The sequence below is a fragment of the Nothoprocta perdicaria genome, unplaced genomic scaffold (genome assembly GCF_003342845.1).
Source record: "Nothoprocta perdicaria isolate Ctin4 unplaced genomic scaffold, notPer1 scaffold_37, whole genome shotgun sequence".
Taxonomy (NCBI): Eukaryota; Metazoa; Chordata; class Aves; order Tinamiformes; family Tinamidae; genus Nothoprocta; species Nothoprocta perdicaria.
This window is the reverse complement of record NW_020455610.1, coordinates 3,753,141-3,780,787: the sequence shown is the minus strand read 5'-3', so window position 1 is coordinate 3,780,787 and position 27,647 is coordinate 3,753,141. Positions and strand designations below refer to the sequence as shown.

The 27,647-nt window shown below is 47.1% G+C and overlaps 1 protein-coding gene across 1 annotated transcript; it reads left to right on the top strand.

Moving 5' to 3' along the window:
- Positions 1-758: 758 nt before the first annotated feature.
- Positions 759-20,139, top strand: RNF219 (ring finger protein 219). Its single transcript, XM_026044513.1, has 6 exons — positions 759-830; positions 5,792-5,927; positions 6,848-6,939; positions 8,657-8,905; positions 11,785-11,873; positions 18,004-20,139. The coding sequence occupies exons 1-6, from the start codon at positions 759-761 to the stop codon at positions 19,484-19,486; spliced, it is 2,121 nt and encodes a 706-aa protein (XP_025900298.1). The 3' UTR covers positions 19,487-20,139.
- Positions 20,140-27,647: the final 7,508 nt, after the last annotated feature.

Below are 27,647 nucleotides of genomic sequence, written 5' to 3'. Positions count from 1 at the left end.
GGTCCCTCCAGGCATCGTTCAATGTCACTGCGCCTGCACCATCACTTGGGGGGTTGCCTATGCTCAGGATTTGGGCTTTGCCCTCTGCAACCACAGCTGGGCCAATGGCCACCAGGGCCACAGCCAGTGATGGCCATGGAGGCAACGGCTACCAGGACAACGGCCACGAGGGTGGTGGGCACCAGGGTGGTGGACACCAGGGCAATGGCCACCAAGGTGACGGCCACCAGGGTGGTGGGCACTAGGGTGGTGGGCACTCAGGCAGTGATGTGGCTGGTGGGCACAACAGCCACAGTTCTCCTGCAGTTGGTCTCATCCATGGGTCACGCCATCAGGGAGAGAAGAACGGAGGGTGCAGGAGGGACGGTTAGGACTTAATTGTTGGTGCTTATTTGACAAATTATTCCAGACATTACTCGACTAAACCGTGAAAACCGGRCGCTGTGTGCGGAGGGGGCCGCTCTGCTGCACGGAGGCCGCCCGACACACGCCCGCCGCCGAGGGCAGCGCTGCGTGCGGGGCCGCGGTCCCGCTGCGGGCCGGGGCAGCGGGGGGGGGAGCCGGGCGGCGACCATGGCGGCGCGGGGCGGCCCCCTCCCCTCCCTTCCCGCGGCGCGCGCGCGCGGCATCTTGGCCCCGCGCGCTCGCCGTAGCCGCCGTTTGGCGCGGGGGGGCGGCCGTTACGCGCCGCCGTTGCCGCCCGCGGGCCGGGCCGGGAGCGGCCGGGAGCTCCGCGCCGCGGGGCCCGCGCCGCCGCCATGGCGCAGAGCGGCCCCAGCGTGACGCTCTCCCTCACGCTGCCCATCACCTGCCACATCTGCCTGGGCAAGGTAACGGCGCCGCCGCCGCCCGCCGCCCTTCCTCGGGCGGCCTCGTGTCCGCCCCTCCACCGGCGGCGGCGGCTCGGAGCGGCCCTGCCCGGCCCCGCCGCGCTACAGAGCGCTGCGAGCGGCACGGGGGGAGTTGGGGGGCGATCCCGGCGCCGGGAGGGACGGGATCCGGCGCGGGGGGGCGGGTGCGTGATTCCCTCTCGCAGAGGATCCCTTGGAGCGGGGGCGGGATATCCAGGAGGAGCCGCTAGTCCTGAGGGGGGACCCGGTCCTCGAGGAAGGGGGTCAGGCCCCTTTGTGTGTGGCGGGGTCTGCGAGAGGGGAACAATCCCGCCTTGGAGTAGTGCGGAACAGCCGCTCCGCCACCACCGCGGTGCCCAGGAGGGGCGATCCCATCCCCAGGATCCATCCGAGGATCTCCTGCGATCCCAGCTCGGAGTAGGTCGTGATCCTCAATTCCAGAGTAAGGGAATGTGAGGATCCCAGCCCCGGGAGAGCTGGCAGCGAGGCCTGTTGCCACCTCTGCCGCGGTGGGGCCCTTGTGCCCCCACGGGACTGGGGCCACTGCTCTCCCTACCCCCCTAAAGATAAAGTGTTGGGTGCAGCGCCGTCAGGGCAGCGGTTCTGAGGGGCCTGGATTTGTTCCTGCCCTTGGCAGGAGGGACTTGAGCATTTTAAAAGCTCGGGCGAGTTTGTGTCTGAGCCTGGTATCACAGGGAACAAGCGAAACGATTTGTAAACAAAAGTTGTGCAACTGAGTGGATTAAAAAAAAATCCAGAACAATGTGCCAGCGCTTTAGAGGAAAAGGCTCATTTCCCTCTTTGTTGTCCAAGAGGGTTTCGGTGCTTTTCCCCCTCCACAGGGGAGGCTGTCACCAGTCCATTCTTCTCTAGCAGCCCACAAAACTCGTAGCTGTCACTAGTTGCTTCTCACATTCTTTGTCTTTCTCCATTTCTGTTCTTTCTCGTTTTCTTGTGCCCTCAACCGAAGGAAACCTCTTAAAACACAACAAGAAATGACAGGGAAATACAAATAGTTCCTATATTCACACTCTGGCATTTAGTCTTCTGGTTCTTTCTACCTCACCTGCCCTGTGCCCTGAGATCTTTGCTGCTTGTGTTGGTAAAATGGCAAAGGGATTGATGTGTTCAAGGTGCGAAATGAGTGCAGCACWGGTGGGAAGAGCAGGCGGACGTCCCCTCTTGCCCACATGTCTCAGCAGCCTCATGGTTTCAGCAACCAGAGCCAGGCCTTGCTTGGCTTTTCTGTGGAAATAAAGTGTCCCAGCTGTGGCCCTGCCCTCTCTCCTTTTCTGGATGAGTGGAGAAGAGTACAAATTCACTGTTCCTATTATTCAGAGTGGATTTTCTTTGAAAAAGAGATTAAAACAAGTTGGTACTTTATTGCCAATTTAAATCTTCTAGTAATTTCCATTTTTGTAAGCACTCAGTAGTTACCAATTCATTCATAGGTTGCTATGAAGCCTTATTTCAGGCCACTGTCCCCTACTTCCAGTTTTAATTCTGAAACCAATCAGGAACTGGTGTTTCATGATGGAGTTTGTACTGGAAGAGATTTCCCCTGTCTTCTTTCTTGGTATCTGTCATTGAACATGTTAATGTTATACATGAATCTTGTGACATCTGTAATCAGTTCAGTGAACGCTTTCCATCCCAAAAGTCTGAAGTTATTTCAGACTTCAATCTTTTTCTGCAGCTTGTAACTTTGTTGAAAGAAGCTGTAAAAAAAGCTTTTCTATTTTCAAGAGTAAGGCTAGAGAAGGAAAAACTTTGTCTTGTTTAATATTGAGAGAACAGTCGTGCAGTTTTTGTCTTGTTTTGTGGGTGAAAGAAGAAAGTAAAATGCAGAGTTAACATATTCTAGTACTTGTAGCACAGGCTTCACATGTAGTGTATGGCCCACCCTACAATCAGAAAATGCATCTTCATGTACGTCTGCAAAATTGACAAAGGATTTGATGCAAAGTAGTGAAATATGTTAAAGTTTCTGTGCATAGTGGTGAGACGGTAAAAAAACACAGCAGATAAAGACTCCTTCAGTAATGTCATCCGCTCCTTGTATTTAATGGAGCATTGGGAGTGTGAATAACATTGTTATCCATTTTGTCGGTATATTTGTAAAGTCTATTTGCCAAATGAGTAAAAATTGCTGAGTTAAATTGCTCGAATACATGTTATGTTTACAATCTGAGTGCTGCTTTAGCATAGCCCTCTGAACTTTATTTGTAGTTGAGTGAATCACTGTCCAGACACTTGGCACTCAGGGAAACTTGCCACTGTTTCAGGCCTCTCTCTTCTGTCTATATCTACCAGGCTTATTGAGTCTGGAATGGCAGAGGGTCTCCTCTCTTGGGCCCAGTGCTCACAGTTTGCAAGGACTTGGGCACACAATTCCTTGTGTTGTGGAGTCCCTCCTGTATTTCAAGGCATTCACACAGAACTATTAGATGCCTTCTTCTGCACATATGCCAGCTGCTCAGTTTATGCAGCTTAAAGGTGTATAAGTGCCCTAAAGTAGCATAGGTATGTGCAGGATTTGAGGCTTCAGTGCACGCCAGCAGCATGGTACCATCAGTGTTTGCATTTTGAATGGGAAGAAGTTAGAAGTTCAGGAAAGCCACCCCCCTCAGGCCTCGCCTGAGAAGCTGAAGTCTGTTTAGCTGCTGTGGTCACCTGAGGAACTGAAACGGCGCCGTAATACGGTAGAATTTGCTGCTTTTGGGTACCAAGTAGGCAGCGTGACCTCCCCACCGCGAGCTGGCGGCAGCTGGCAGCCTTTTTGGGGAGAAGTTGCAGCCCAGCCTTTGCGTTCCCTGCAGAGCTTCACCTGCAGCTTCTGCTGCCGTTGCCTCCTTTGCTTTGTGTGCATTGCGAGCCCCCGAAAACAGTCACGTGCCGCAGCGCTGCGGGGAGCCTTGTGAAGGTGTGTGAATCTCAAGCACTGTGCCCTGGAGRGCAATCAGCCTGACTTACTACTTTGCTAGAGATACGGAATAATTGTTCACTTGGAGGAAGTGCATTTGTGTGTCAGGATTGGGGGAGCTGAGGGTCTCTCGCTCCCGTGGGAGGAGACCTGCACTCCTGAAATGTCTTTCACTATTTAGATTTTACTATTTTCTTTTGCTTTATATGCAGTCAGAGCCACGTAACTTCTCTCTGACTCTTCCTGAGTAAGAAACAAGCTGGTCCAGAGAAAAAGTTTCTTTTATTTGTGTATTTTTTCTTTTTTTTTTCCTTTAGTGACAGTGGGAAAGCTGGAAGAGGTTAGTTTTGTTTTTCTTCTTTTTTAAGTAAATGACAAAGATACGTTTTTGATTCCTGAAACTGTATTATTTGATCTCTTTAAGAGTTGGTGGGGGAACACTTGCATTTATCATAAAAAAGCCTCCTTAATTAGAGGTGAGAGTCTGCATCCACTTTAAGAAATCACTTTTTTCCTATTTACACCTTTAGGAGGTTAGTTTCTGTTTGTGCACACACAAACCCTTAGRCACCTAGAACTTTCATAGTGAATTTTTTTATAATGTGAATCTTGTAATGTGACAGAGGCACAGAAAGGAAATTGGGGAAGAGCCTGACAGATCTGGGCCTTGAGTGCAATTCATATGTATTTCAGTGATAAAATGCTTGGGTTTTCTTTGTTTAACTTGGGCAATGTTGAAGCTGTCGGTGTGATTACTACAGGACATATCCAGCCTGTTTTCCAAAGTGGTTATTAGGTCTCGTTTCYACTTACTTTCTTTCTCCCTGCCACCATTTCATCTTTCTTTGTAGCTTGACTACCTTTCTAAAAGYAGAAAGAGGAAGGTCTTGAGGGTGATGGGGCTTTTTGGAAATTACAGGAGTTCTCTTAAATTTGGATTTTAAGTTTCATGAAAGCAATGCAGTARAATATAAAGTAGTAGATACTACTGTTTGTTATGTCTCAAAATAGATCTTTAGGACAAAGATAGTGGTGGAGGAATCAAATAATTATTTTTAAGAAGATATTAATGGTAAGTCTTGAGAGACTTGAGAGTGCCTGTTACTGTAAGCCATAACACAAGCTTCAGGAAGGCGTAGATGTAGGGGAAGCTTTTCTCTTCTCCTGTGTTCTTTTTTTGGTGCCTCTGTGCTACTCGCTTTCAAACAGGATTTATAGTTAAGTGACAAGAGAATAATGCATTATCATTAATATTTTCTAAATGTTTGTTTACACTGCTGRTCTGGAAGGGAAGGAAGCTTGTGGAAAGGATCTGCATCTGATTGGAATATTTAAGCTTTCATTTGCCCCATTCTGAGGTGATGACTTATTTAGCAGTAATGCATATTTAGCAGGAGGGTAGAATTAGTAATTACTAGTTCATATTTCTGCTCTGTGGATTTGGCCCTTATGCTTTTTAAGGTTGATTTCCACGCAGCTACGTTTGGGCTAAATATAATCTGATATCCTGTCCGTTTCAGTGATACCTCTTCCACGGCAAAGCGTGGGCTGTTGCCAGAGGCAGTTCCCCATTCCCTCCCTTTCAGAAATCAGTTCCTGCGTGGCCTCCCTCTGCCTAGAGAGGCAAGTGGGTTTCACTGGAGTGGCTAGCTGTGGTCATAGGGATAAGGGGTAATGCAGTGACAGRGGTACCCACCACGCTGTGTACCAAGGAGCTCTTGGAGCCAAGGCCCTTAGGTTTGCAAAGGTGGTTGTAGTTTTGGTGCCCCCAGTAATGGGGAAGCTTGGAGCTGCTGAGTCAGCAGATCACTTCTCACCCAGCAGAACAATAGTGCATTTTTCGTGTTTATGACCAGGCTTAGAATCATTATGGCTGGAAAAGACCTTCAAGATGATCAAGTGCAACCATAAACGTGAGGAATTAGAGTAGTATGTTTTCCTATTTCGTTACTTGTAAAGGGGATAAAGTATTAATAGCATCTCTTTGTTTGCGTGCTCTTTTTCTTAATGCTACAAGGTGCGTCACCCAGTCATCTGTGTCAACAACCATGTCTTCTGTTCCATTTGTATTGACGTGTGGCTAAAGAACAATAATCAGTGTCCAGCTTGCAGGATTCCTATCACACCTGAAAATCCCTGCAAGGAAATTATAGGTAAGGACGACTTTTGACTTTGAACTGTGGAGCTCAGAGATGTCCAGATTTGTGTGTGTTTTATATCAGTATTTAAGGAAGAAATGACTTTACACCTTGCTAGGAGTGTGCGTAACTACAAGGTGAAACTTCCAAGGATGATGCTTCTATCCGTGGTTTGATTATTCACAGGCAGCAAGTACCCAGCAGCTCTGATGACTGCTCTTTTAGATCCTGATGGATAATGCATTTAACTGGAAGAAAACTGCATCTCACTTCAGATACTCTACCTACCTACATATCGCAACCTTCTGACCTAGGAGGGCATTATTTAGCTGGGAGCTAAAATACTTCGATGCAGAATTTTGAGTGAGCATGTAGTCTTCTTTTTTTTTTTTTTTTTTTTTTTTGTTTGCCCTCACCTTCTTTTTTAAAAGAAAATGTCTCTTAATAAAGAAAGAAGTCAAAAATATAAAACTTGAATGAGGATCTGAACATTCCCAAAATACTGTTGAATAGTCTGATTTTGATTTGAGGTAGAAATATCAGCCTTGATATCTGGTTCTGTCAAGGGAAAAATAAATCTAAATGATTTTACATTGCAAATTTGCATATTTTTGTGCTAAATTAATGTAAACTTGATTTTTTTTCTATCCCCCTCACCTTCTTTTAGTAGTATTGTCTTCAATAAAATAGGTTTCTAGCAACAAAAATACAAGTTTGACCTTTCAAATTTTGAGAGGATTTGACATCTTAACATCATTAAGAGATACTCCCTGTCGCCTCTTTTGAAAATGAAAGAAATTTAAATTTTTCTGTGGTAATTTGRTCCACTGTTCAGCTGTGTGTGTGTGTGTATAATAGTATGAAAAACACTAAAACACTTCAAAATGGATGACTAACATTGAATATTACTGAGTCTTTATCCTGTGTTGCTTTAGGAGGAACAAGTGAAAGTGATCCTGTGTTTAGTCCAACAGTCAGAAAACACCTGCGTAAAACYAGACTTGAATTACTGCACAAAGAGTATGAGGTGGGTGTGTGGGAAGTGTTGTCACCTTTCACGTGAACCACAACAAAAAATTAATAGGTCCAGGAGATCTCCTTGCTTTCAGGGTTCTAGCGTTGCTTTTATTTTGTATTATTATTATTATTTATTTATTTTGAGCAAAGCTTGRTACAGAATCTGCAACTCAGCTGTGTGAAAATCCCATCCTCAGGTTGAAGTTRAGAGAGAGAACTTGGTGTTAGTTGAAGAGATGACACTGAAGTCAGCAGTGAAACACTTTCTAACTCACAGGTAGCCAAGTATAACCAGTTCCTGAGTAGCATGGAAATCTTCACCCCTAGGTGAGATGAGAGGATTCTCTTTTTACACACACACAGACATATATATATATATATATATATATATATATATATATATATATATATATATATAGTTTTACAAATACAGACTTCTATTTGTGTCTTCCATGTTGCTTGGAAGACTATATTTTTTAAAGGATATTGCCCACTAGAATCTCCTAGCATAGATTAATTTTTAATTGTTGCTGCTTTATTGTCTTCTGAAAATGACTGAATGCTTGGCCACTCTCCTACTGAAAAATATGCTCTTAAGAAGAAAGGAGGAGTTCTCGATAAGATTCACGTTTGATTCCTCCTCTTAGCTGTTGTTTCCTTAGCAGCAGCTCTATGAAGACATCCCGTGTTTCTCCAGGAAACCTATCTCATATCCTTCCTCGCAGGGGAAGGAGAGAAAGGAAGTGGACCCCGTGTATATCCCTACGATTATGGAAGTTAGGCTTCTCTTTTATGCTTGGAATACCTATGGTGAAGTTTCTTTCATGGAGAACAAGAAAAGAAAATTTTGTTTATTTCTGTTGTCACCTCTAAACCCTATGGATAAGGATAAGATAACATAAATCTCTTTTAAAAGCAAAACCTTCCAGTTTTAAAATGATTGTTCCCATGTTGGGGAAAAGAAAAAGAAATTTACATGATTAATGTAAATATGCCTTGGATTTATGTTAATATCATTATGTGGCTTGCTTGCTTGAGCAATCTGAGCTTGAACAACTCAAGTATCAGCATGGTAGACAGCGCAAAGATGTGATTTCAGGGAGAAGAAGTCTTTTTACCCTTTAAACAGAGTGTTTTTGAAGTCAGTGTTTCTCTATGACTCCTAACTGATGCAGTTAAGAGCCTTGTTCACTGGTCTTTGAGAATTTTTACCTTGGACTTTTCTGCGCTGGTGCGGCTGATACTGTTGAGCAAGTTCTTCCAGGCAGTCCTGCGTCCATTTTTAATGTAGGGACTTTCAGCATCTGATCCTGCCACGTTTCAGGGTATTTCTTGCATATCATACACAATTAACAGCAAATGAGTTAGCAGAGGATCCCCTTAAGAACKCACTTTATGCCGGAGATCATCTCTGGGAGCACCTGTGTAAGCAGAGCCTTGTTTAGAGCTGAATGCTCTAAAGCCTGTGGTCTGTCAGCCACTTTGCTCAGGATTCTGCATGCAGGCAGGGGATTCCCTTCCCTAAAACCTGTGCTGTGTTTCAGCATGCATGTTGATAAAAGCCTGCCTGAAGCAGAGCACATTGAGCYTTGTGTAAGTAAAGGCAGGCGTTTGAGCTTGCCAGAGAGCCTGTGCTGCTAGAGTGCTGTGGGAACTTGCCGATATTGTTTAATTAATCTGCCTTGTTATCTTAATTCCTGTGATATTTTAATTTTTGGTGCCTTCAGGACGAAATAGAATCCCTGCAAAAAGAAGTGGAAGATCTGAGGGGTAAAAACCTCGGTTTACAGACACAGCTGAAGTCTCTCCTGGATCCTACAATGTCATCCTTATCTTGCCAAAGTGAGGAAACTAGCCAGTCACCAGATGAAACAAGTACCACTGGCCCAGAGACCCTGGAGGAATGGAGCAAAAAGCTGAAAGCTGCCAATGATATATGTGAAAAAGTGATAGATAATGTGGAAAAGTTGAAGGAGGTAATAAATGTGTTTCTTCAGTTGTACGGTAGCTGTTTCATGTTGGTTAAACAGGGGTAGGAGTTTGCAAGGCCTCTTGCCACTTCATGGATCCAGAAGGCAGGGCAAAAAATTGAATTCCAGCGCCCGTCGATGGATCACAGTATTTCCATAGAGCCTTAGCAAATGTCACCTGTTACTGCTTGTTCTAGGGAGTCTTGTATGTGACTCTTCTCCAGCTCCTCTGTCACTCTGTGGCTTGATAATTGGATTATGGTAGCACTTGTCTCCAGTATTGATGACCAGATTTCTAAGGCTTGCAATAATCTATGTAATATATCTACCTTACAGCATTCAGTGGCCAAACGTAGTCAATTGGCTRAGGCAGATTTTGCACTATTGCCCTCCCTGCTAGCCAATATTTTTTGGTGCAATTTGCTGAGACAGAGTGACTTGCCCCTTTGACCTAAAATAGACAAACTTCAGCATTTTATGACCAAAAAATCCTTTACTGGAAACCTGCAGCTTTTTATACACCTTAACTGTCTTATAAAGCTAAACTCCAGGATGCAGAAGGAGAGTGCAAGAGATAAAGAATCACATGAAAGTACAACTAAATAAAAATACCTTGCAGAAATCTAGCTACAGGCACCAAAATAATGGCCTCAAACACTGAATGAGAACAAAATCTCAAGGCGAATTTGAAGGGCAAGTGGGAGAAAATTGGACCTGCATTTAGTCAAAATTTTATCATTATTTCCCCTCTTAGCAATCTTGCATTGCTTCCTGCAAAAGCTTTATGCGTTTAGGATATGCTAGCTGAAGGCTTTATGTATTTAGGGTGTCCTAGCGTTCTTCTATTTTAACTTCTGTCACAGATGCACGGGGTTCTGCCACTCGGTTGTCATTAATGGGATGCCTCTAGATTTGTCTCTCTGTGGTCTGAAGCAGATCCTGGACCCTGCTTGAGAAAGAGGAAAAATAATTCAAAGTAGCAACAACTTTTAATAAATGGGTTGCATCCAGTCTTCGGCTTTAAAACTCAGGATGCTCTTCTGAGAGCATCCCAGGAGCTTTCGAGTCATGTGTAGTTGGAAAAAGGGGATTCTTGTCTGCTTGACTAGGCTGGTTTTTTTTTGTTGTTGTTTTTTGGTGGGGTCTTTTTTTGTTTTGTTTGTTTTGGGGGTGTCTTTTTTACTTACATTGAACTATAGTGCTTCTTTTTTTGTGGTGATTGGGGTTCCTAACTTTTTTCCCTGGAGCAGTAAAATAATAATACAGTCCAGGGTTCTTTTTTTTTTTTTTTTCCTGAGTGTAACTTGAGCCTTAGCAAAGCTCAAGTTTTTAAATAAAATCGAAGTGCAAGTTTTTAAATAAAAGCATCTTTTTAAATAAAAGCAAAGTTTTTATGTTTATGGAGTCTTTGGATTTGGTTAAGGATTAGATCCAAATAAAGATTTAGATGGGTTTTAGGGAGCAAGTCCAAAGCTGTGATCCAAGCACTCTCTTCCCATCTGCTTCTTGCTCGGCAGCTGCCCAGTTCTGGAAGTACCTGAAGTCACTTGGCCCTTTTTCTCAACCTCCTTTCGCTTGTGAGTGTGCACGGAACAGCCCCAAGCTGAGAAGTGTGGCAGCCCTTTCCTCTCGCAATCTGATGTGCAACTAGAAACCTCCTTCCCCTTAAAATATCCAACCCAGAAATGTAGAGCATCCATCATGCCTCTCTGCGAGAGAGTCCCTCAGAAAATGTGGATGCAGCCACTTTCTTTTTAAAACCAGGTTGATTGAAGAGCTGATGGGCACCTTACATCTTAATATGTTTGGGAAGAGACTCCCAAAGTAAACGTTGTGACTTTGAATTGGGTCAAAGCCAATGTAAAGCAGCAATACAAGCTTCATAATACAGCGGAGAAATACCCTCACTGACAGTTGTACTCCCTCACTAGGGGCTACTTGAAATCATCAGTGTAGCTGTTTTACCCCACCTGGGGCCCCCATTCAGGTCACTAGCTTGSAGCCCTTGCTGGTGGAGCAGGAGGTTGGGGAGGTTCTGTTCTGCCTTGTGGCAACGAGACTTCCAGACCCAGGGCTCATTCCCTGTCTGCCATCTCACCGAGTCACGAGTCTGGGGTCCACCGGCGCTGTTTTCAGCACCTGGAGACGGAGCAGACTCCGTAGTGCTAGGAGTGTTTTCCCCGTGTTAGGCTGGTGGCATTCGTGGCTCTGAAGGGCGGCAGCAGGAAAACTTCCCTTGCTGGGAAGTATCTTGTTAACAAGTGTCTTCCCTGAACTGAGAAGAAGGAATTGACCTCAATTCAAGGAGCTAGAAGGGGGGTGAATCAGGGGCCTTAATCATAACGTCATGGAGGAAAGTGAAGGAAGACTGTAAATAGCTTGTCATAATGGATTTGCATCCATAGGATAACGGTGCTTTAAAAGTAACGAACAAAAAGGAAAAAAAAAAAAAAGGAGTAATCTTCCTCTAATTTGGGGTGGGGGAAGCTGTTGGACATCAGTTTTGCTGATACCTGCACATTGTAATGTTAATGTACTTAAAGTATTTAGTCATGTGGAAAAAAAAAAAACACGGAATTGCCATTAGTACATCCCCTTAATGACTTTCTGTGCTAACTAACGTGGCTGTGTTTATTTCCCTAGATAGGACACTTGCAGTGTATTTTGGGAATATAAATAAAAAATGCCTGTTCGCTAGTCAGTTTTGCAAGCCATTTCCCCTGGTAATTTTTTAAGTGGTGTCCCTGTCTGAAGGCTGTTTCCTGCCTTCACATTTCTAGTTCTGTCTCTTTAAAAAGCAGAAACAGCTTGTCTTATAAATATTAGAAGTCATTTCTGTTTTACTGTATACTTAATTATTTTTTTTTTTTACTTTTTTTCCTTAGGCAAATAAGAAACTGAGCATGGAAAACAATAGCCTTTTAAGAGAGAATTTGCGACTAAAAGCTGAAGTTGATAGTAGATCACCCCAAAAGTATGTAAATATTTTAAAAGCTGCCATATTTTATTTATAGACTGTTTAACTGTTGTAGGACTCTAACCTAAAACAGTGGGTTGCGTACGTGGCTTGTATATGTGTCTCCAAGGTAGACTGTGGTATTTATACTCTTAGATTTGTGATAAATGCAACTTAAAGAATAGGAGCAAGTCTTCAGCAAAGGAATATACATTGACTGCAAATGATGTTGTCCTTGTATTGTCTGGCCCATACTGAAGGGCTGCATTTATTGGTTGAATTCTGCAATTAACTTTCTTTTGTTCCAGAAGGATTTCTTTTAAATTGGGTATCCTTTTATCCAAGCGGAAGACCTGTGACAGAGTACAGAATTTCTCACTCCTTCTGTTTAGTCCGTTTTCTTCTTCCTTCTTCTCCCTTTAGCATTTATTCTGTGGCCTTAATTCCTAATTCAAGGACAGTCCCTCATAACTTTCTGTCGAGTCAAGGTTTGGAGAATCAGGCTTCTGTAGTATGAGGCCATCACTCTCTGAGGTGTCTCTTACTAATTTTCTCTCTTAAGCAGTTAAAGCAGCATGACAGTGACCTCCAAACCCAGCAATTCTGTCATACTGATTACACTTGTATGCTAAGGTACCATTTATTGGGGTTATGTCATGAGCATTTCTCCAGTCTGTGCTCCTTAGCTGATCTATTTTTGGATTTGCATCCTTTGCTGTCGCTGGTTTGCTGCAAGCGTAGTCTTCATGACTCCTGCCAAACTACTCCTGGTTTAGACCTTAGCAAGCTAAGGGCAACATTAGCCTAAGGTTTATACAGGGCTTTTTTGAGGTGGAGAGGATGACTTGGGGCAGGTGGCTTTTGCTTGTGTGTAGCGTGAGAGGAGAGCTCTGCAGGCTCTAGCCCACAAGTTTGAAGGTGAAATCAATCTTTAYGGAGCCAGTGTACATACTCACCAACCTGCTCATCATTCCAAACCACAGGAAGGAACATATATGATCCCTCTGTTCCAGAAAAAAAAATGTTGGGAAGGGAGGGGGTTTCAGACTTTCTAATTTCCTCTTGGTTTGCCCATGTAGCCTAAAAGAGTAGCTGATCGCTGTCGTTCTTAGAAGTCCCAAATGTCCAGTCCCAAAACTGGACAGTACCAGGGCCTGTTTTGTAACCCAGAGGCCRACTAGATTGGCCTTTCCATGTCTGCACTTCTGTCTTTTTTTCCCATCTCCAAAGCATTTTTTTCTCCCACCTCCAAAACAAATAATGACATCTTGCCTACGTGCTGGGAATAGGCTCTCCCTCGTGGTAACTCCAGAGTTGTGGCTGGATGTTGTTTGGAGGACATGAGTTGCATTTGGCTTAAAGTGGTTCAGGAGCAGTCTAACACTTCATCTTCCAGCAAGTTGCCTGTTGGCACTGTTTCCACCAGCTTCAGCATCAGTCCTGCTTTGAATTCACTGCTGGGTTAGCAGGTGCTCCAGGAATGCAAGAATCCGCAAGAAAACGCTTGAGCCTAACAGATACAGTGAGACTCCTTTAGAAAGGGTCTTCTAGCTCCTCTGACAGACTTTGCTAACTGATCCTTTCAAGGTCTTTCAGGTAGGTTCCACATACTGCTCAGTGACTGCAATAACTCTGTTTCCTTTTCTTGTTTATGAAATGAAGTGAAGGACAGCAAGTTCATATCCCAGCAACATCACTCTATTCAGTCTTTCTRTGCAGATAAGCCACAGTTAACTACTCATAATAACTACTCAGTTATTTTTGTTGCACTTCATTCATGTTGCTGCAAAGACAGGTTTCAGGAAAAGCTGCTGAGCAGCTTTCTGGTGGCTTTGGGACTTCCTGCTGAACACCACGGTGCTCCTGCCTTGGTGTCCTGCAGACCTTAGTGAAYTCCAAATCGCCAGGGGTGGAATCGAGCTTAACCCTCAGGTCTATGTAACTAATACTGGAATCAATTAAACTATTTCTGAGGGGATTTATCAGCATTCACAGTCCCATCAACCCAAGTTGTGGTTCACGTACCCAGTGACATTGCCACTAAATGTTGCCACCTAGGAAATYAGCAGGTTCTGCTTTATAGCACCAGAAACACTGAGGGCAGGTGAACAGCCCCTTTGCAGCCCAAATTTAACTCCTGATTTACCTCACAGGGAAAATATAATTAGCTGCCTTTGAAGGTCGATAAAAAACTTCCCTTTTATCATGGGCTTGGGTGGTTTTTTCTTTGCTTGTTGTCCATTAAAACCTGCTGGAAAATGTCACAAATGTCAATAAAATTGACATTGCATCAGTGTCAGGGTTTTTTGTTTGTTTGTTTTTATGCACCATTTGTAATTGACAACCCTAATTCATCTTTTTTTTTTTCATGAAAGGTGTTTTTGAGAGAAAAGTTTCTCAGAGCCACAGTTCAAATTTAGATCAAAACACAGATGTGAAGACCACAACACTAAGCCAACTTTTAGTTGGATTATCTCTCTGAAAAACAAAAAGGAATAAGTTTCTGCTTTGGTTCTCACCAGAAACCTGAATTAGTCTGCCAGTTCTCAGGCAAAGCAGAAGGGTATTTTTTTTAGGTTGCAGGAAACTTCAGAAACTCAAGTTTTGCAGCATGATGAAGCCCTATTACATTCAGCTCTACTTAAAATGGAAAACTGTTAGGTCCATTGGCAGCGCACAATGGATCTAAAAGCATTTTTGGCAAAGGAATATTTGCTTTTTACCTGAAGGAAAATAGCTAGTAAGTCTGCCTACTCCAGGGTATAGTGTATTTTATGAATGGTTAGATTCAAATGAGCTTGAAACAGACTTCTAAGCTTCTTAGGAGGCCTGTCCCTTAATATTTAATTTCTTCTGCCAGTTAAAATCCCAGCTTGAAAAACTATCTATGACATGCAGAAAATTGTTGCATTATCTCTTAGGGTTTCGGGTTTGGTTTTTGCTTTTTTTTTTKTTTGTTTTGTTTTTGTTCCCTCTTTCTCCAGTTTTACGGATTATACTGCTTTGATTTGTGGCTGCAACTGCCTCCACCCCGAAATCCTGTTGACTTTGTAGGTCAGTGTGTACAACATTCACTTTTTACCCTCATCCAGTACTTCCATTCATGCCACCCCCCGTTTAATTCAATCCATATTTCACAGAGTTTCACTGAGCCTGCAAATGAGTCCAGTAAGAAGGAAGGCATCTGCCTTCCCATAGGGAAAAATGGCCTATCCTCCATCGCCCGGCAAGGCTGCAGTCCCAAGGGAGGGTTATATTTGAAGACCAGCTGCAGTGGTCGCAGGAAAAATAACTGCTGCCTCCTGCAGCCCTAGTTTCTTTTACGGGTTGTTACAAGAGCCACAGTTTGTTCTCTGGTTGGGAGCATCAGGTGATTMGAACTGGAGAATTGTCTTTTCTATGGAATCTCAGCCTGCCCAGTGTATAACCTGGAAAATCACCTGRGTAATTTTCCTGTATAACCTGTATACAGTTGTATAGGAAAAGTCTGTTTGCTGCAGCTGCTTGACGTACACAAAATAAGTAAATATTTATGTGAGGTTTTGTGGCTTTACACTAAATCCATATGGAGTTGAGGGCTTAACTAGGCAGACCTGCTATGACAGTGATCTCTGAAAATAAAGCCTTAAAGCTGAAATAGCRGAAGTGAGGAGAGACGGGAAGAAAAACCTATAGAAATTTGATCTGTTGTAGGTCAAAGACTGTCCAACATGAAACCAAACTCCCACGGCTCCCTTTGAGCATCATGGTGAGGCAGCATTTGTGGAGTAGTGTGAGAAGGAATGACCCAAAGGAACTGGTTCTTCTGTGACACRAGATGGGAGTTGACTGCTGAACTTGTGGTTTCTGGTGTTGAGATAGAACATGGTTGGGGCAAGGCGAAGGGCTCTGGCTGAAGAAAAGGCCTGACCCCTGAAAAGGCCTCAGTTGCGTGAGGAGAAGCACCCAGTGTCCCCATACGGTGTCTGATACATGTGCCCAGGGCTGGCAGCTGTGGAACAGTTCCTGTATGAGACCTGTGTCCTTCTGGAGAGAGAGCTGGAGGCCAGGAGGCAGCTAAAGACCTGGAACCGTTTCCGTAAGTCACTAGGTGCCTAGTGGCAAATAGGTGCTTATTTTATATAATCATTTTTCTGTGTGTCACTCAATTCTTCAGCTAATTGTATCATTTCTTGCCTGCTTTTTTTTTTTTTTTAAGCAAAATAGATGTTGTTGAGTCTCTAATCCTGTGTGACTGGCTTTGTTAGGGAGGCAAAATAAAAGCGCCTGGATCTGCCTGGTCTAGGAAGCAGGCCCTCCTGCCGTGCTTGGATGCTCTAGTGGCTCCTTTAAGATTTTAAAACGGTATCCAAATTCCTTTCATTGGGAGAGATAATAGATGTTACTGTGTGTGAGRACGGTCATTTCGCTATAACTTCCTTCAGCCACAGATACCCTGCAAAGTCCTTGGATTCTCTGGATCTGCTCATTCCTGCCTTCATGCAGGGATGGGAGGAGGCCCTGTGCAACTTCCCTGCCACTTCCCCCTTGCTCACAACCAGGAATGGAGGAGCTGCTGMCATGAAATTAGAACACTTGCTGCTCACAGCATGAGTGTGAGAAAAAGGGGCTGCCTGCATTACTGTTATAGCTGASGGATAGGTTGTTCCCTCTCCTCTTGGTAGGATCCAGTGCAACCAACGTCTTGGAGTGTGTGGGCTGGGACTCTCGCACCGCAGATCTGGTCACTAGTATCCAAACTTCTCAGGGATCTCTCCCTTCCTTCCTCCTCCGTTCCCAATAGGAAGCATGGAACAGTTTCCTGTTGCTTTGTGGTCAGGAGCTGAAGAAACAGGGTGGTTTGCTGGAAATCCAGGCACAGTTTTGAGGCTGTTTTGCCACAGTGCCCTCAGACCTCCTTGGTCAGAGTGTTGCAGTAGCAGCATCTTGGGATGGGATGAGGGRTGGAATTGGGGAAGTCGTGGGGAGGAGGGAGGGAAAAATTCCTCTGGCTTTGAAGGGAGGTAGAGACAGACTAAGAAACAGGAGAGAAATGCGAGGCAGCCTTAGCACTGAGGGGTGAAGCACAAACCTGTGCTGCCACATGGATTTGCAAGGTGGAAAGCGGGGTTTAGCGTAATCCCACAGAAGGACTTGTCATTTCTCTGTGATATAAACACCAGATGTGTCAAGAGTTTTAGGCTGGCTGCAGTTTCCTTCCTAATAACACCAGAACTTTAATTGTTTTTGGTTTTCTTTCTGTAAATTGAACGTCTCGAATGGAGCAGGGAATTCCCTCGTGCCCAGCTGTCAGCGGCAGGTTGGAATTAGTCAGGGCATGTAGCTGAAACCTTCACCTGCCCTCTGGGGAAGGTCACTCTTGAAAGCTGGGGGAGGATGGGGAGGAGGAGGAGGAGGAGGAGGAGGGTTCTGTCTCTGCAGCTGAAAATGCGCTCGAGCTGGAAGCCACGAGAACAACCCAACCTTTGCAGGCCCCAAGCGGCCTCTTTTGCACCGGAGCTGAGGAAGAAATGAGCTTGTTGCAGCCCAAAAAGAAGTTGAGGCTCAAAAAACAAGTAGGTCTGTAGTCAGTGGAAGGGCCACCCGTGCCATGGTCAGGGAGAAGAAGCTGTCTGTCTAAGCAGAGCCTAATTGAAATGAATGGTCGACGTAAGTATTTAAAACCACCACAAAGGACTCCGGCAATTTCGGAATTTCATATTGGCATTTTGTAGTTGACAAGGTGACATTGGGTAGGAAATGTATTGTAGAACACTGCTGCAGTGTAGGAAAATGATTGAATGTAAATATTTCAAGATGTGGACCACTGTTCAAATGTTATCATAAATCTTTGCCATTGTTTTAGGGGATAATTCTTCATGCATATTTGAGTTGAATTGATAGAACCAGCCCCTGGAAGGGTAATCTGCTTGTTATTGCCTTACTACCTCTAATAGTTTAATTTGGGCTTTTCAGGTATTCACCCCCACCTATACATTATATATGCTGATTTTTTTTCTTCTTCTTTCATAAATAGCAGCGATGTGCAGTGCTGGCTTTTGTTTCCAAATTAGCACTCCGTACAGTAGCTGTGTCCTTGGCAGCGAGCTCCAAACACAGCCAGAGGCTCCGTGCTTCCCTGCTTTAGCATCTCCTTCCTCTCTTGCAGGTTGGGCCGGTTCACGGTCGCTGCCCTTCAGGCCAAAGCGGAGCAGAGCGAGCGCGAGCTGAGCCGCCTGCAGAAGGCGCTGGAGAGGAGCGACAAGTACATAGAGGAGATGGAGTGTCAGCTCCAGCAGCTGAAAAGCGCCGGCCAAGCGAGCGCCGGGAGCCAGGGAGCCCTTCCCAGCGAGGCCAAGGAAGCGGAGGGCGTCGGGGAAGACTCGGGCCGGTTGGAAAACCGGGCTGAGTGTGGGACCACAGATGGTCCCGAAAGGCTGGAGCAGCAGCTGCCGGCTGGCGGGACGTGTTCAAGCTCCTCCAGCCAAGATGGGTCGAATGGTGGGTCTAAGGCACAGGGTGCTGCGCAGAAGGAGCTGTTCCCAGGGTGTCAGGGGGTTCTCCTGGATGAAGGCCCTGCGGATATGGAGGCCTGCTTAGAACAGCAGTGGAATAAGAGAGAGGAGCGTAGCCCCTTTAAGGATGAAGAGCTTTACGAGCTTCCAGCACCGTGCACCCCCTTTCTGTCTCTTAGTCGCCTGCACTTGAACACCCCTGATGGGAAAGAAAACGCAAAGAAATCATCATCCTTTCTGAGAAAACTGAAATTTGAGGAGTTCTGCGACACCTCGGATGGCTGCAGCAAAGATGCTCCAGAACACAGCACGAGCAGCTGTGAGAGCGAGAAGAAGCTGAACTGTTTCACCACAGGAAAATCAGGCTTTTGGGGGGCCTGCCCAGCAAACTTTGCTGAGAACTTAGATTTTGATGAATCGGAAGAAAACACCATGGCTAGTCAGTCCACTGAAAGCCCAGCCAAAGCCAGCGATAAAGCAAGTTCGTGTTTGCCCAAGAAGCTACATGCTGTCTGCTCCTCCGAGATGAACCGCACGAGAACCTCCAGTGAGGCCTCCATGGACGCTGCCTACCTCGATAAAATTTCCGAGCTGGATTCGATGATGTCCGAATCAGACAACAGCAAGAGCCCGTGCTACAATTTCAAGTCCTCCGAGCTTGAGAATTCTTCAAAGGCAACCGAATGCTCTAAGCTTCTGAACGAGACGGAGAAGAAAGTGGAAGAGATGGAGGAGGAGCAGAGCATGAAGAGTCTGGAGGCAAGTGACCCACCAGGTGACAGGGCTGGCTGGAAACCTGCCATGTTTTCCCTTCTCTCCCCGTCCGAGCTGGATATGAACGACCACTTCCCGCTCTTCGCAAGCCAGAACGTAGCGGCTGATGACATCAAACCTCCCACCTGCTTGTTTCAGAGGGAGTTTTCCCACAGTTTGCTCTTCAGCAACTCGCAGAGGCTCTTTGAGGAACAGAAGTTTGGTCCCTGCTTTTTAAAGACTGACCTGAACAATCAGCTCAACGCGCCTTGGGTTTCTCCCTTCCTTCCCGAAAGGAAAAATAAAAATGCGAGCCAGTCGACCAAGAGGAAAATTCCGAGCAGCCTTTCTAGTGCCAGTCCCTCCAAAACTACCAAAAACTGAGTCTGCTCCGAAATGAAACGTGACTGAAGACAACTGAAAAGTTGTCGACCTGCGGATGCTTCGGATTTCCCAAGTGAACTTCATTTTTAATGATTTCCATACAATCCAGTCCTGTCTTTTTTGACCACATGAAAACTGAATGTTCCCTTTGCCCTGATAAGCCCTTTTCCTAGGGCAGAACCATTCCAGATTCTCTTCTTTGCCACGGCATTTTGTTTACTTGGGTATATGGGGGTTTGGGGCGGGGCGGGGGGGGGTTGTTTTCAGTTGAGGTAACCTTCCAGATGTGAGCTGAGCTTAACAGCTTCCTTAAATAGGATGGGTTTAAGTGCTCTTGTCACACAAGTCATTTATGGTGGGGGGGAACTCGTTTTAAAGGTGGTGCTTCCCACTCCTGACTGTTACCTGTCCTGCACGGCAGCCACCATCATTTATACCATCATTGCATGGAACTGCTGTAAAACACTGACAATTTTGCCATAAAACCTGTCTGCCAGAGAAAATGTTGCTGCTTGGGCTCTTCCATCGCCCTGAACTGTGCTGCAACTCTTGTTTTAAGCAGATAGGAAGTAGCAGTCTCTTTCTCTTCGGGGTTACAGCACTTGGGTTAGAGGATGGCTCTTAAGGTTGCCAACAGGGCTTGTATTTTTGGAGTTAAGCACAATTTTTCATCCGGTTCCCCCCATTTTGCTATGCCGAGCGTGTTCAGTTTGCCTGTGTAGAGGATAAAAATGGGTTTGTATGCTAATGACTTGTTTACCTAATGTGCACTGAACATTTTACATTAATACTGTACCATTTTACATTAATACTGCATGCTTTTTTTATGTGAATTGAATAAAAGATGTTACAAGCACTGTAATCCTTGCTGTTGCCGCCAATATTGAATTAGCTCAAGAAGAATTGGGAAACTTTCTTCTTTTTTTTTCATCATTTTGAAAATATCCAAGTTTTGTAAGGTGTAAATGTGRATTTATTCACACAGAAGTCAGGTCTTCCTTTCTGCTCCTCGTTGGACCTATTGCCCTTTGGAACCAGGATCGGGCGGCCGATGGAAGCGGCTTTAGGTGGCTCTTGTGTAACRGGGTGGCCTGGGACAGGCAGGAGGCCGAATTAAGCAGCAAGCAAAATCGRCGTCTGTGCATTATTGTGCTTAAGGGTTCCTAAAGACATCCTCAATCAGAAGGTATGGGATTTCGTCTCCGTGTTGGCCTTGGTGGCGTGTTTTATGGGGAGGCGTCCTTGATTCATCCATAGGTGGGATATGGAAAAGGCCGGTGCTGCTTTTAGACCCCTCGCAGAGGGCAGTGAATCCTCTAACTGCCATTCCACACTGCCTCTCCAGTATCCCGGGTCGGCTTTGGCCTTCACAGAAGTCTCATCCTTCTCTTCCTGCTTTAGGTTTTTCAGAAATGAAGAAGCCGACTGAACTGCCTGCACACGAGCTGCTCCKTGATGTGCCTCAGTCCTTCTAAGAAGTCCCCCAAAAACGTGTTGCCTCCATCTGCCTCTTTGGGAGGTGAGGAGAAGGGACGTTCCAGACTCCTCAAAACCGTCCTTACGCTATCCTTACGTTGCATAACGGCCACCAAGCTGAATCTGCACCGGGTAAGTGCTGGGGATGCTGGGGGTGTCGCGGTGACGGGAGGAGGCCCCTGGATCTGGTCTGAGGTGAAACTGCTGCTTTCATGGATGAGAGCAGGAATAAAACTGGTATTAAATAAARGAAGATTGTTTTGAAAGTCACTTCTTAGTCTTTCTGACAGGAAACCCCACCTACCAGTTACGCTGCAGTGCCGCTGTTCTGACTTGACGTGTCGCGTGGCTCCGATGCCTGGAAGGAAAAGCCAAAGGTTTCCACCAACCCACCTAAAGCCTCCGGCCTCCATGGATCTGGTAGCGTCCCCTGCTGCGAGCAGGCTTGTGCTTCCTGCCTTGCCAGGCTGAGGCTAACTGGCTCCTAGGAGATGAGCCTCGCTCTGGTTGGCCTTTTTGTGTTTATTCCTTTAAAAAGCACCTTGAAGAAGCTGCCACGTTTGCAGTTCTAGTATTTTTCTGTTTAGAATAAAAGGGTTAAACATGGTTATTTTGATGATAGTTACGCAGCAATCTACAAGAATTGGAATATACAAGAGCTGAAACTTCACTAGAAACCTTAAGGCAGTAATTAGGTGGTTCAAGGTGATATATATGTRCATATATGTGTGATATATGATGTCAARTGGTATGTAATGGCTTGTGAAAGTTTCACTTACTGGGCTGAATGCCAGGCACCCTGCAGGTCTCAGGAGAAGCGAGCTCTCCCCAGGAGCATTCCATGCTGCAGCAGCGGCATTCCAGCCCTATCCCAGAAGGTCTGCTGGGTTACACCTGAGAGTGAGACTGCCAGGGTCCGTTTTCCACTTGTGAATTCTTGTCTTTTCTGAAAGCGCCTTAAAAATAAAGAGGGGAAGAGGTCTTTGCGTTGCTTGCACACCCCATGCAAGGAGTGCTGACCTGCACCTCCCTTCCTTCCCCTTTCTGTGGATCCCGATTCCTCCCCTGAACAAATCATGTTAGTTGAAGGCAGTTTAACCCACCTAGGCTTGACCTTAGTCCTCGTGGGACTGCACCCCACGGAGTGTTCCCAGGAGGCTGGGACACCCTGGTTGAGTCCTGTGCTTTGCCAGCCACGAGGCTGCCAGGCCTTCCTTGCTGCCACCTGCTTGTCCCCCTTCCCCTCCAAGTCCGGGAGAGAGGAGGAGCGTCTCTGGATACGCAGCAGGTACTTTGCCGTCCTCCGGCGCTGCTGCCGGGCTCTCCAGGTGCTCCCCTCCATTGCCGGGATAAGCAGCAGCGGGAGACGCGTTCCAGCGTGGGCTCGAGGGCTGCAGTGTCGCTTCTCCATCAGACCGAGCCTTGAAAACGTCTCCGCCAGCCGAAGGAAGGGGAGGAAAGGGCTGGCGGAGAGAGGAGCCTTCCTGAGAGATACTGTGCGCACAGGGGTATTAAACTAGGCTGAAGGAGAATAAAGTTGAATAGTCCTGACTATGCTCAGCTTTTCCCGGCAGGAATGGCYGTCTCCTCTCCCTAACGCTCCTACTGGCTGTCTCTGCATTCCCCTGTTTCCTCAGGGAAACCAAAGGGACGCGGCCAAGGCCGCTCCCTTGTTGGACCCGGCGGGTGCCAGACGGGCCAGTGTCACCCCTTCCCGTGTCACTTTCACTCCTCCCGTGTCACTTTCACTCCTCCCGTGTCACTTTCATCCCTCCCGTGTCACTTTCACTCCTCCCGTGTCAGTTTCATCCCCGTGTCCGTTTCCTGCTCCCTGTCATTTTCGCTCCCCGCGTGTCACTCTCCCCGAGCGCCGTGTCTGTCCCCCGCAGAGCCGAGACGCGCTGGGACCGCGCGGGGACCGGCGGCTCCGGGAAGATTTTCCCGACCATCCCAAACCGCCTGGAAATAATGGAATCAATTTTCCCCTCCCGCGCGGGCTGCGGATGCAGCGGGGAGAAGTTTCAGCGCGGATGGGAGGAAGGCTGCGCTGCTCCTCCTCACCGGGGCTCCCCACCGGGCTGGGCCGGGATTCAGCGGGTCGCTCGGCCCCGTCCCGCGCCGCGGAAGCTGCTCGGGTTTCTCACTGCGCTCGCCCGGCTCCTCCCGAGCCCAGAACCCCCCCTCGCGCCCCCCGCTCCCTTCCCCGTTCACCAAACGCGATGATTAAGACGCGAAACTAACAAAGAGTTTTTCTTCCACCTTAACCTTGCACACAATCCTTTAACAAATTAATTAATCCTAATGAATTAACACTTCATTTATTTAAACGCGCTACAGTTCATGAATTAAATTTTCATGCAGTGATTAAAGGCTGTTAAAATATGCATGATTTCGTTAAAATTTTATAATAAATCAGGGCAATGTGTTACATGACAAGGCAACTACTTCCCAGCCCCTCGGAACGCGCTTTGATTTGTGCGGGGCTGGGGGGGCGCGGGCTTCGCTGCGGATTTGGGCAGCGGAGCAGGGATCGGAGCGAGGACGTTGGATCCTCGGCGCGGGAGACGCGGGATGGAGCCGCGAGACCCTCCGAGAGGAGTCCGACCGGCCGGGAGCAGAGGGAGGCGCCGGCCGCACGTGGAAACCAGCAAGAGCTTCGCCCTCGGGATGGGCAGGCTGGGACCTGGGTGGGAGACTGGGACCTGAATGAGAAGGCTGGAACCTGAATGGCAGACTGGGATCTGGGTGGGAGGCTGGGACCTGCATGGGGGGCTGGGACCTCGGTGGGAAGTTGGAACCTGAGTGGGAATTTGAGACCTGAGTGGGAGGCCGGGATCTGGATGGGGAGGCTGGGACTAAGTGCGGATCAGGAGGGGGCTCCTCGCTGCGGTCCTGATTCCTCTGCATCCTGCAGCTCTCCAAAGAACGGGAAACTTTCAACTTTTTTTTTTTTTTTTTTTTTTTTTTTTTTTAAATCCTCTGGACCTCTGCCGAACTCCTCCAGCCTCCTTCCTTTCCCGAAAGGGGGACGTCGGGATCCACCTTGGGACTGAAATCACCATCAAGCCTTTCAATTTTTAATATGACAACACTCTACACTTTGGCTGCAAAAGCAATTATTGCAGCTTGTACATCAGTAATTAGCAGGTCTTTGCTGATGTAAGGAAAGTCCTCATTAGGACATGGAAATACTTTTTGTGCATTCACCCCAAAGATTTAAAAAAAAAAAAAAAAAAAAAAAAAAAAAAAAGTTGATTTTTTTATCATCTAAAGGGAAAAACAGCTTTTACACTAAATGGTATATTGACTTTCTGTGAACTTCACCAAATAACACATGTTCTGTAGGTTTTCTCTCAGTGCTCTCGCTGACACTCAGCGTAGGACAAATACCGCGACTAAACTGTGTAAAGCTGAGGTTTAGTGAAATAAAAATATCCAGAAGKGTTAGTGTGAGCGGCTCCATAAGCTCCACGTTGACTCCTTTTTTTTCCTTCTTTTTTTATTTTTTTCTAAGTCAGGATATATACCAAAGTATGATGAGACGTTAATAACTCAATATCCCAGGYTTTAGCATATTCATCTTTGGGGAATCCTAAAAAGAGAAATCAAACACAATGGGTTTCAGTAATTAATTTGTAAACCGCTTCACTGTGGGAATTAGGGGCTACTTTATTACTTTTCAGGGATGGGCGATTCAGTCAATTAAGGAAATCTGCCTATTTCTTGCATCCGAAGCCGAAGAAAACTCCTGGAGACAAGTAAATGCATTCTATATGTGTATGTCCCTCCCTCGTATCGAGCCTCCTCAGCCACAACATGCTCTTGTGGCCCGCTGAGCTGGCGAGGGGGCCACCATCAGCAGCCATGGGGCTTGACGTAGGGACAGAAATAAGGGCGAGCACTTAGATAAAAATCTGTCGCGAGGCCCGGAGCCGCCTGGAGTCGGGGCTGGCGACCAGAGGGGCTGGCGACCAGCGGGGCTGGCCCTGGGGAGCCTGAGCTGCGGGAGCCATCGGGCCGGGAGGAGGGATCAGGCTCGCAGCGGGGATTAAGCTGGAGAAAGTAAGTAAGCAAGTAAATGAATAAAGAAGTGGGAGAGGATCGCAACTTGAAGCACTGCTTTGAGTATCAGCACTTCGCAACATATTAATAAAATAAAATTAAGAAAGGAAGGTGTCCAGAGCTGCGGGAGGCGCTCGGGGAAAGGAGGCAGGAGAGCCCGAAAGGGGCCGGAGGAGCCTGGTGGGGGGACCCGGCCACGCTGGTAGTCCCGAGACTCTCGCCCTGCGAGTGGTGCTGGGCACAGAGAGGGGCGGCCGATGGATTCGGCCTTTGGCCGGAGAAAATGAAGCACTTAAATAAACGGGATGGCTTTAAAAGCCCTGGAGCTGCCGCAGCCGCTGAGAGCCACGGCGGGAATTGGTTGGAGACCCCCCCGTCCGCAGCCCCATCACTCTCCCCACTGCGGGGGTCCAAGGGGCCGAGGGGCAGGGGACACAGGGCAGCCCTCAGAGAGGGGGAAGCGCCTCTCGTCCCCGGCCCATCTCCCCGGCCCGGCTCCATCCCGTCCCCTGCTGTCCCCGGGGGCTGGGGCGCTGCCGGCTCCTCGCTGCGGCCACCGGACAGCAGGGAAACAGAACCGCCTGGGTGCGCTTTATTTATTTATTTATTTATTTATTTATTTATTTATTTATTTATTTATTTATTTTCCCTGGAGCTGGTTCCTCTCTGAGCGACTTGGTCTCTCCCGGTTTCTTCCCATCCTACCTCAACAGATTTTTTTTTTTTCTGTTTGATTGATTCCAAGGCACGGTGGCTTAGATATAGCCAGAATAGGTCACGTTAAAACAAAACAAAACAAAAAATATGAAGCCCTATTCGGCCACCCTGATGACTGACCTTCCCTAAATAAGCCTTCCCTAAATAAGACTTCCCAAATAAGACTTCCCTAAATAAGACGCCTTCTGCTTCCCAGCCCAGCATGTTTCGGTCTGAAGCTGACCCCCCTCGGAGATGAGGTTGCATCCAGTGCTCCCCGGGGAAGGGGTAATGGATGGATGGAGCCCTGGCTCCCCTTCGCATAAATCATCCTTCCCGGGATAAAACTGGGAGAGCCTCAGGAGCAACCGCGGGATTTACGCGGGAGATGCGCGGGGGCAGTCGCTGGCTGCGCGTCCCGTCGCTGCGCGCGGGGGAGGCGCCCGGGAGCCGAGAGCCGGTTCCGATGGACCCGGGGCCGCCGCCGCAGCCACCCCGCGGCCGCTGCGCGGCTGCCACCAGCCGGGGATACCTGCCCGCCCCGCGGGGGACGCGCCCCGGGGGACAGGATTCAACCCGGGACAGCCACAGGGAGGTCACATCAATCCCGCGGTCAAATTAGCGGGATCCGTCACTCGGCACTGAGGCCCCCAACCGACTCCAACTTCACAAGCAGCTCATATATATGTGTGGGTGTATATATATATGTGTGTGTATATATACATACATATATATTCTTATATATATATATATATGTGTGTGTGTATATATATATATATATATATATATATATATATATAAAAGAATCTGGGCCATAACCCCCAATATCTTTCACAAAATCCATCGCGAGTAATTGCAACTCTGCTGTTGCTCTTGTTTCTGGTATCATTCAAGTGCAAAAGTATTCAAAGAATAAAGCAGAGAAAAGAGAGAGAGGGAGAGAGAAAGAGAGAAAAAAAAAAAAGAAAGAGAAAAGAGGAGAAATGAAGAAGGTGAAAAGAAGGAAAGATAGAAAGATCTTTTCTCCAGTCTTATTCGTTTGAGGGTTTTTTTTCTCTCTTTTTTTTCAGACTGGAAATGTATAAGGAAGAATCAACTCCTTTCTTTACATTATTGTTGTATTAAAAAAAATCCAGGTAAYAAAAGAGAAAACGAGAGAGTAAAAAAGCACGAAAATGAAAGCAAGAAAACTAGACAGAAGGGAAGGATTTGGGGGCGGAGGGGGTAGGTTTGTGCTTCAGACCCCGCCGAGGTGAAACTCGGGTCTGCCCGGACCGGAGGAGGAGAGAGCGGCGGGAAACGCTCCCCTCGGGCCGCCCTCCCGGGCGGGAGCCCGTGCCCAGCTCCTGCCGCACTAGTGTTTGCAACAAAACTATAGGGGAGAAGCGAGGGAAGGAGGGAAGAAAATTATATGGAAATCAATAGGTTCCGAGTGGTTCAAAAAAAAACGCCCGTCCCCGCGCCTATTCTCAGGGAAGCGATTTATAATCCTCCCAAGTAAGCAGGCGAGGCGGAGCGGAGAGCTCCCACTACTCGTACTAAGAAAAGGGGAGGCGGGTAGAAAGAATAAATCAATGAATAGATAAATAGATAGATAGACAAATAGATAAATAAATACCCCCCCTTTGTGCTTCGGCGCGCAGGACCCCGCGCAAGGCGCGCGCGCTCCAGCAGCCACAGGTTGCGCGGCCGGCCCCGCTGTAGGAGCGGCTCGGCTATAAGAGCGTCCCCGCTCCAGGAGCAGCCCGGCTATAGGAGCGGCTCCGCTATAGGAGCGGCCCGGCTATAGGAGCGGCCCCGCTACAAGAGCAGGAGGCGGGAGACGCAACAAGGCGCGGGGAGGCAGGGAGCGGCGGCGGGAGGGGAGGCAGCGGCGGCAGCAGCAGGAGGAGGAGGAGGGAAGGGAGGAGGAGGAGGAGGAGGAGGA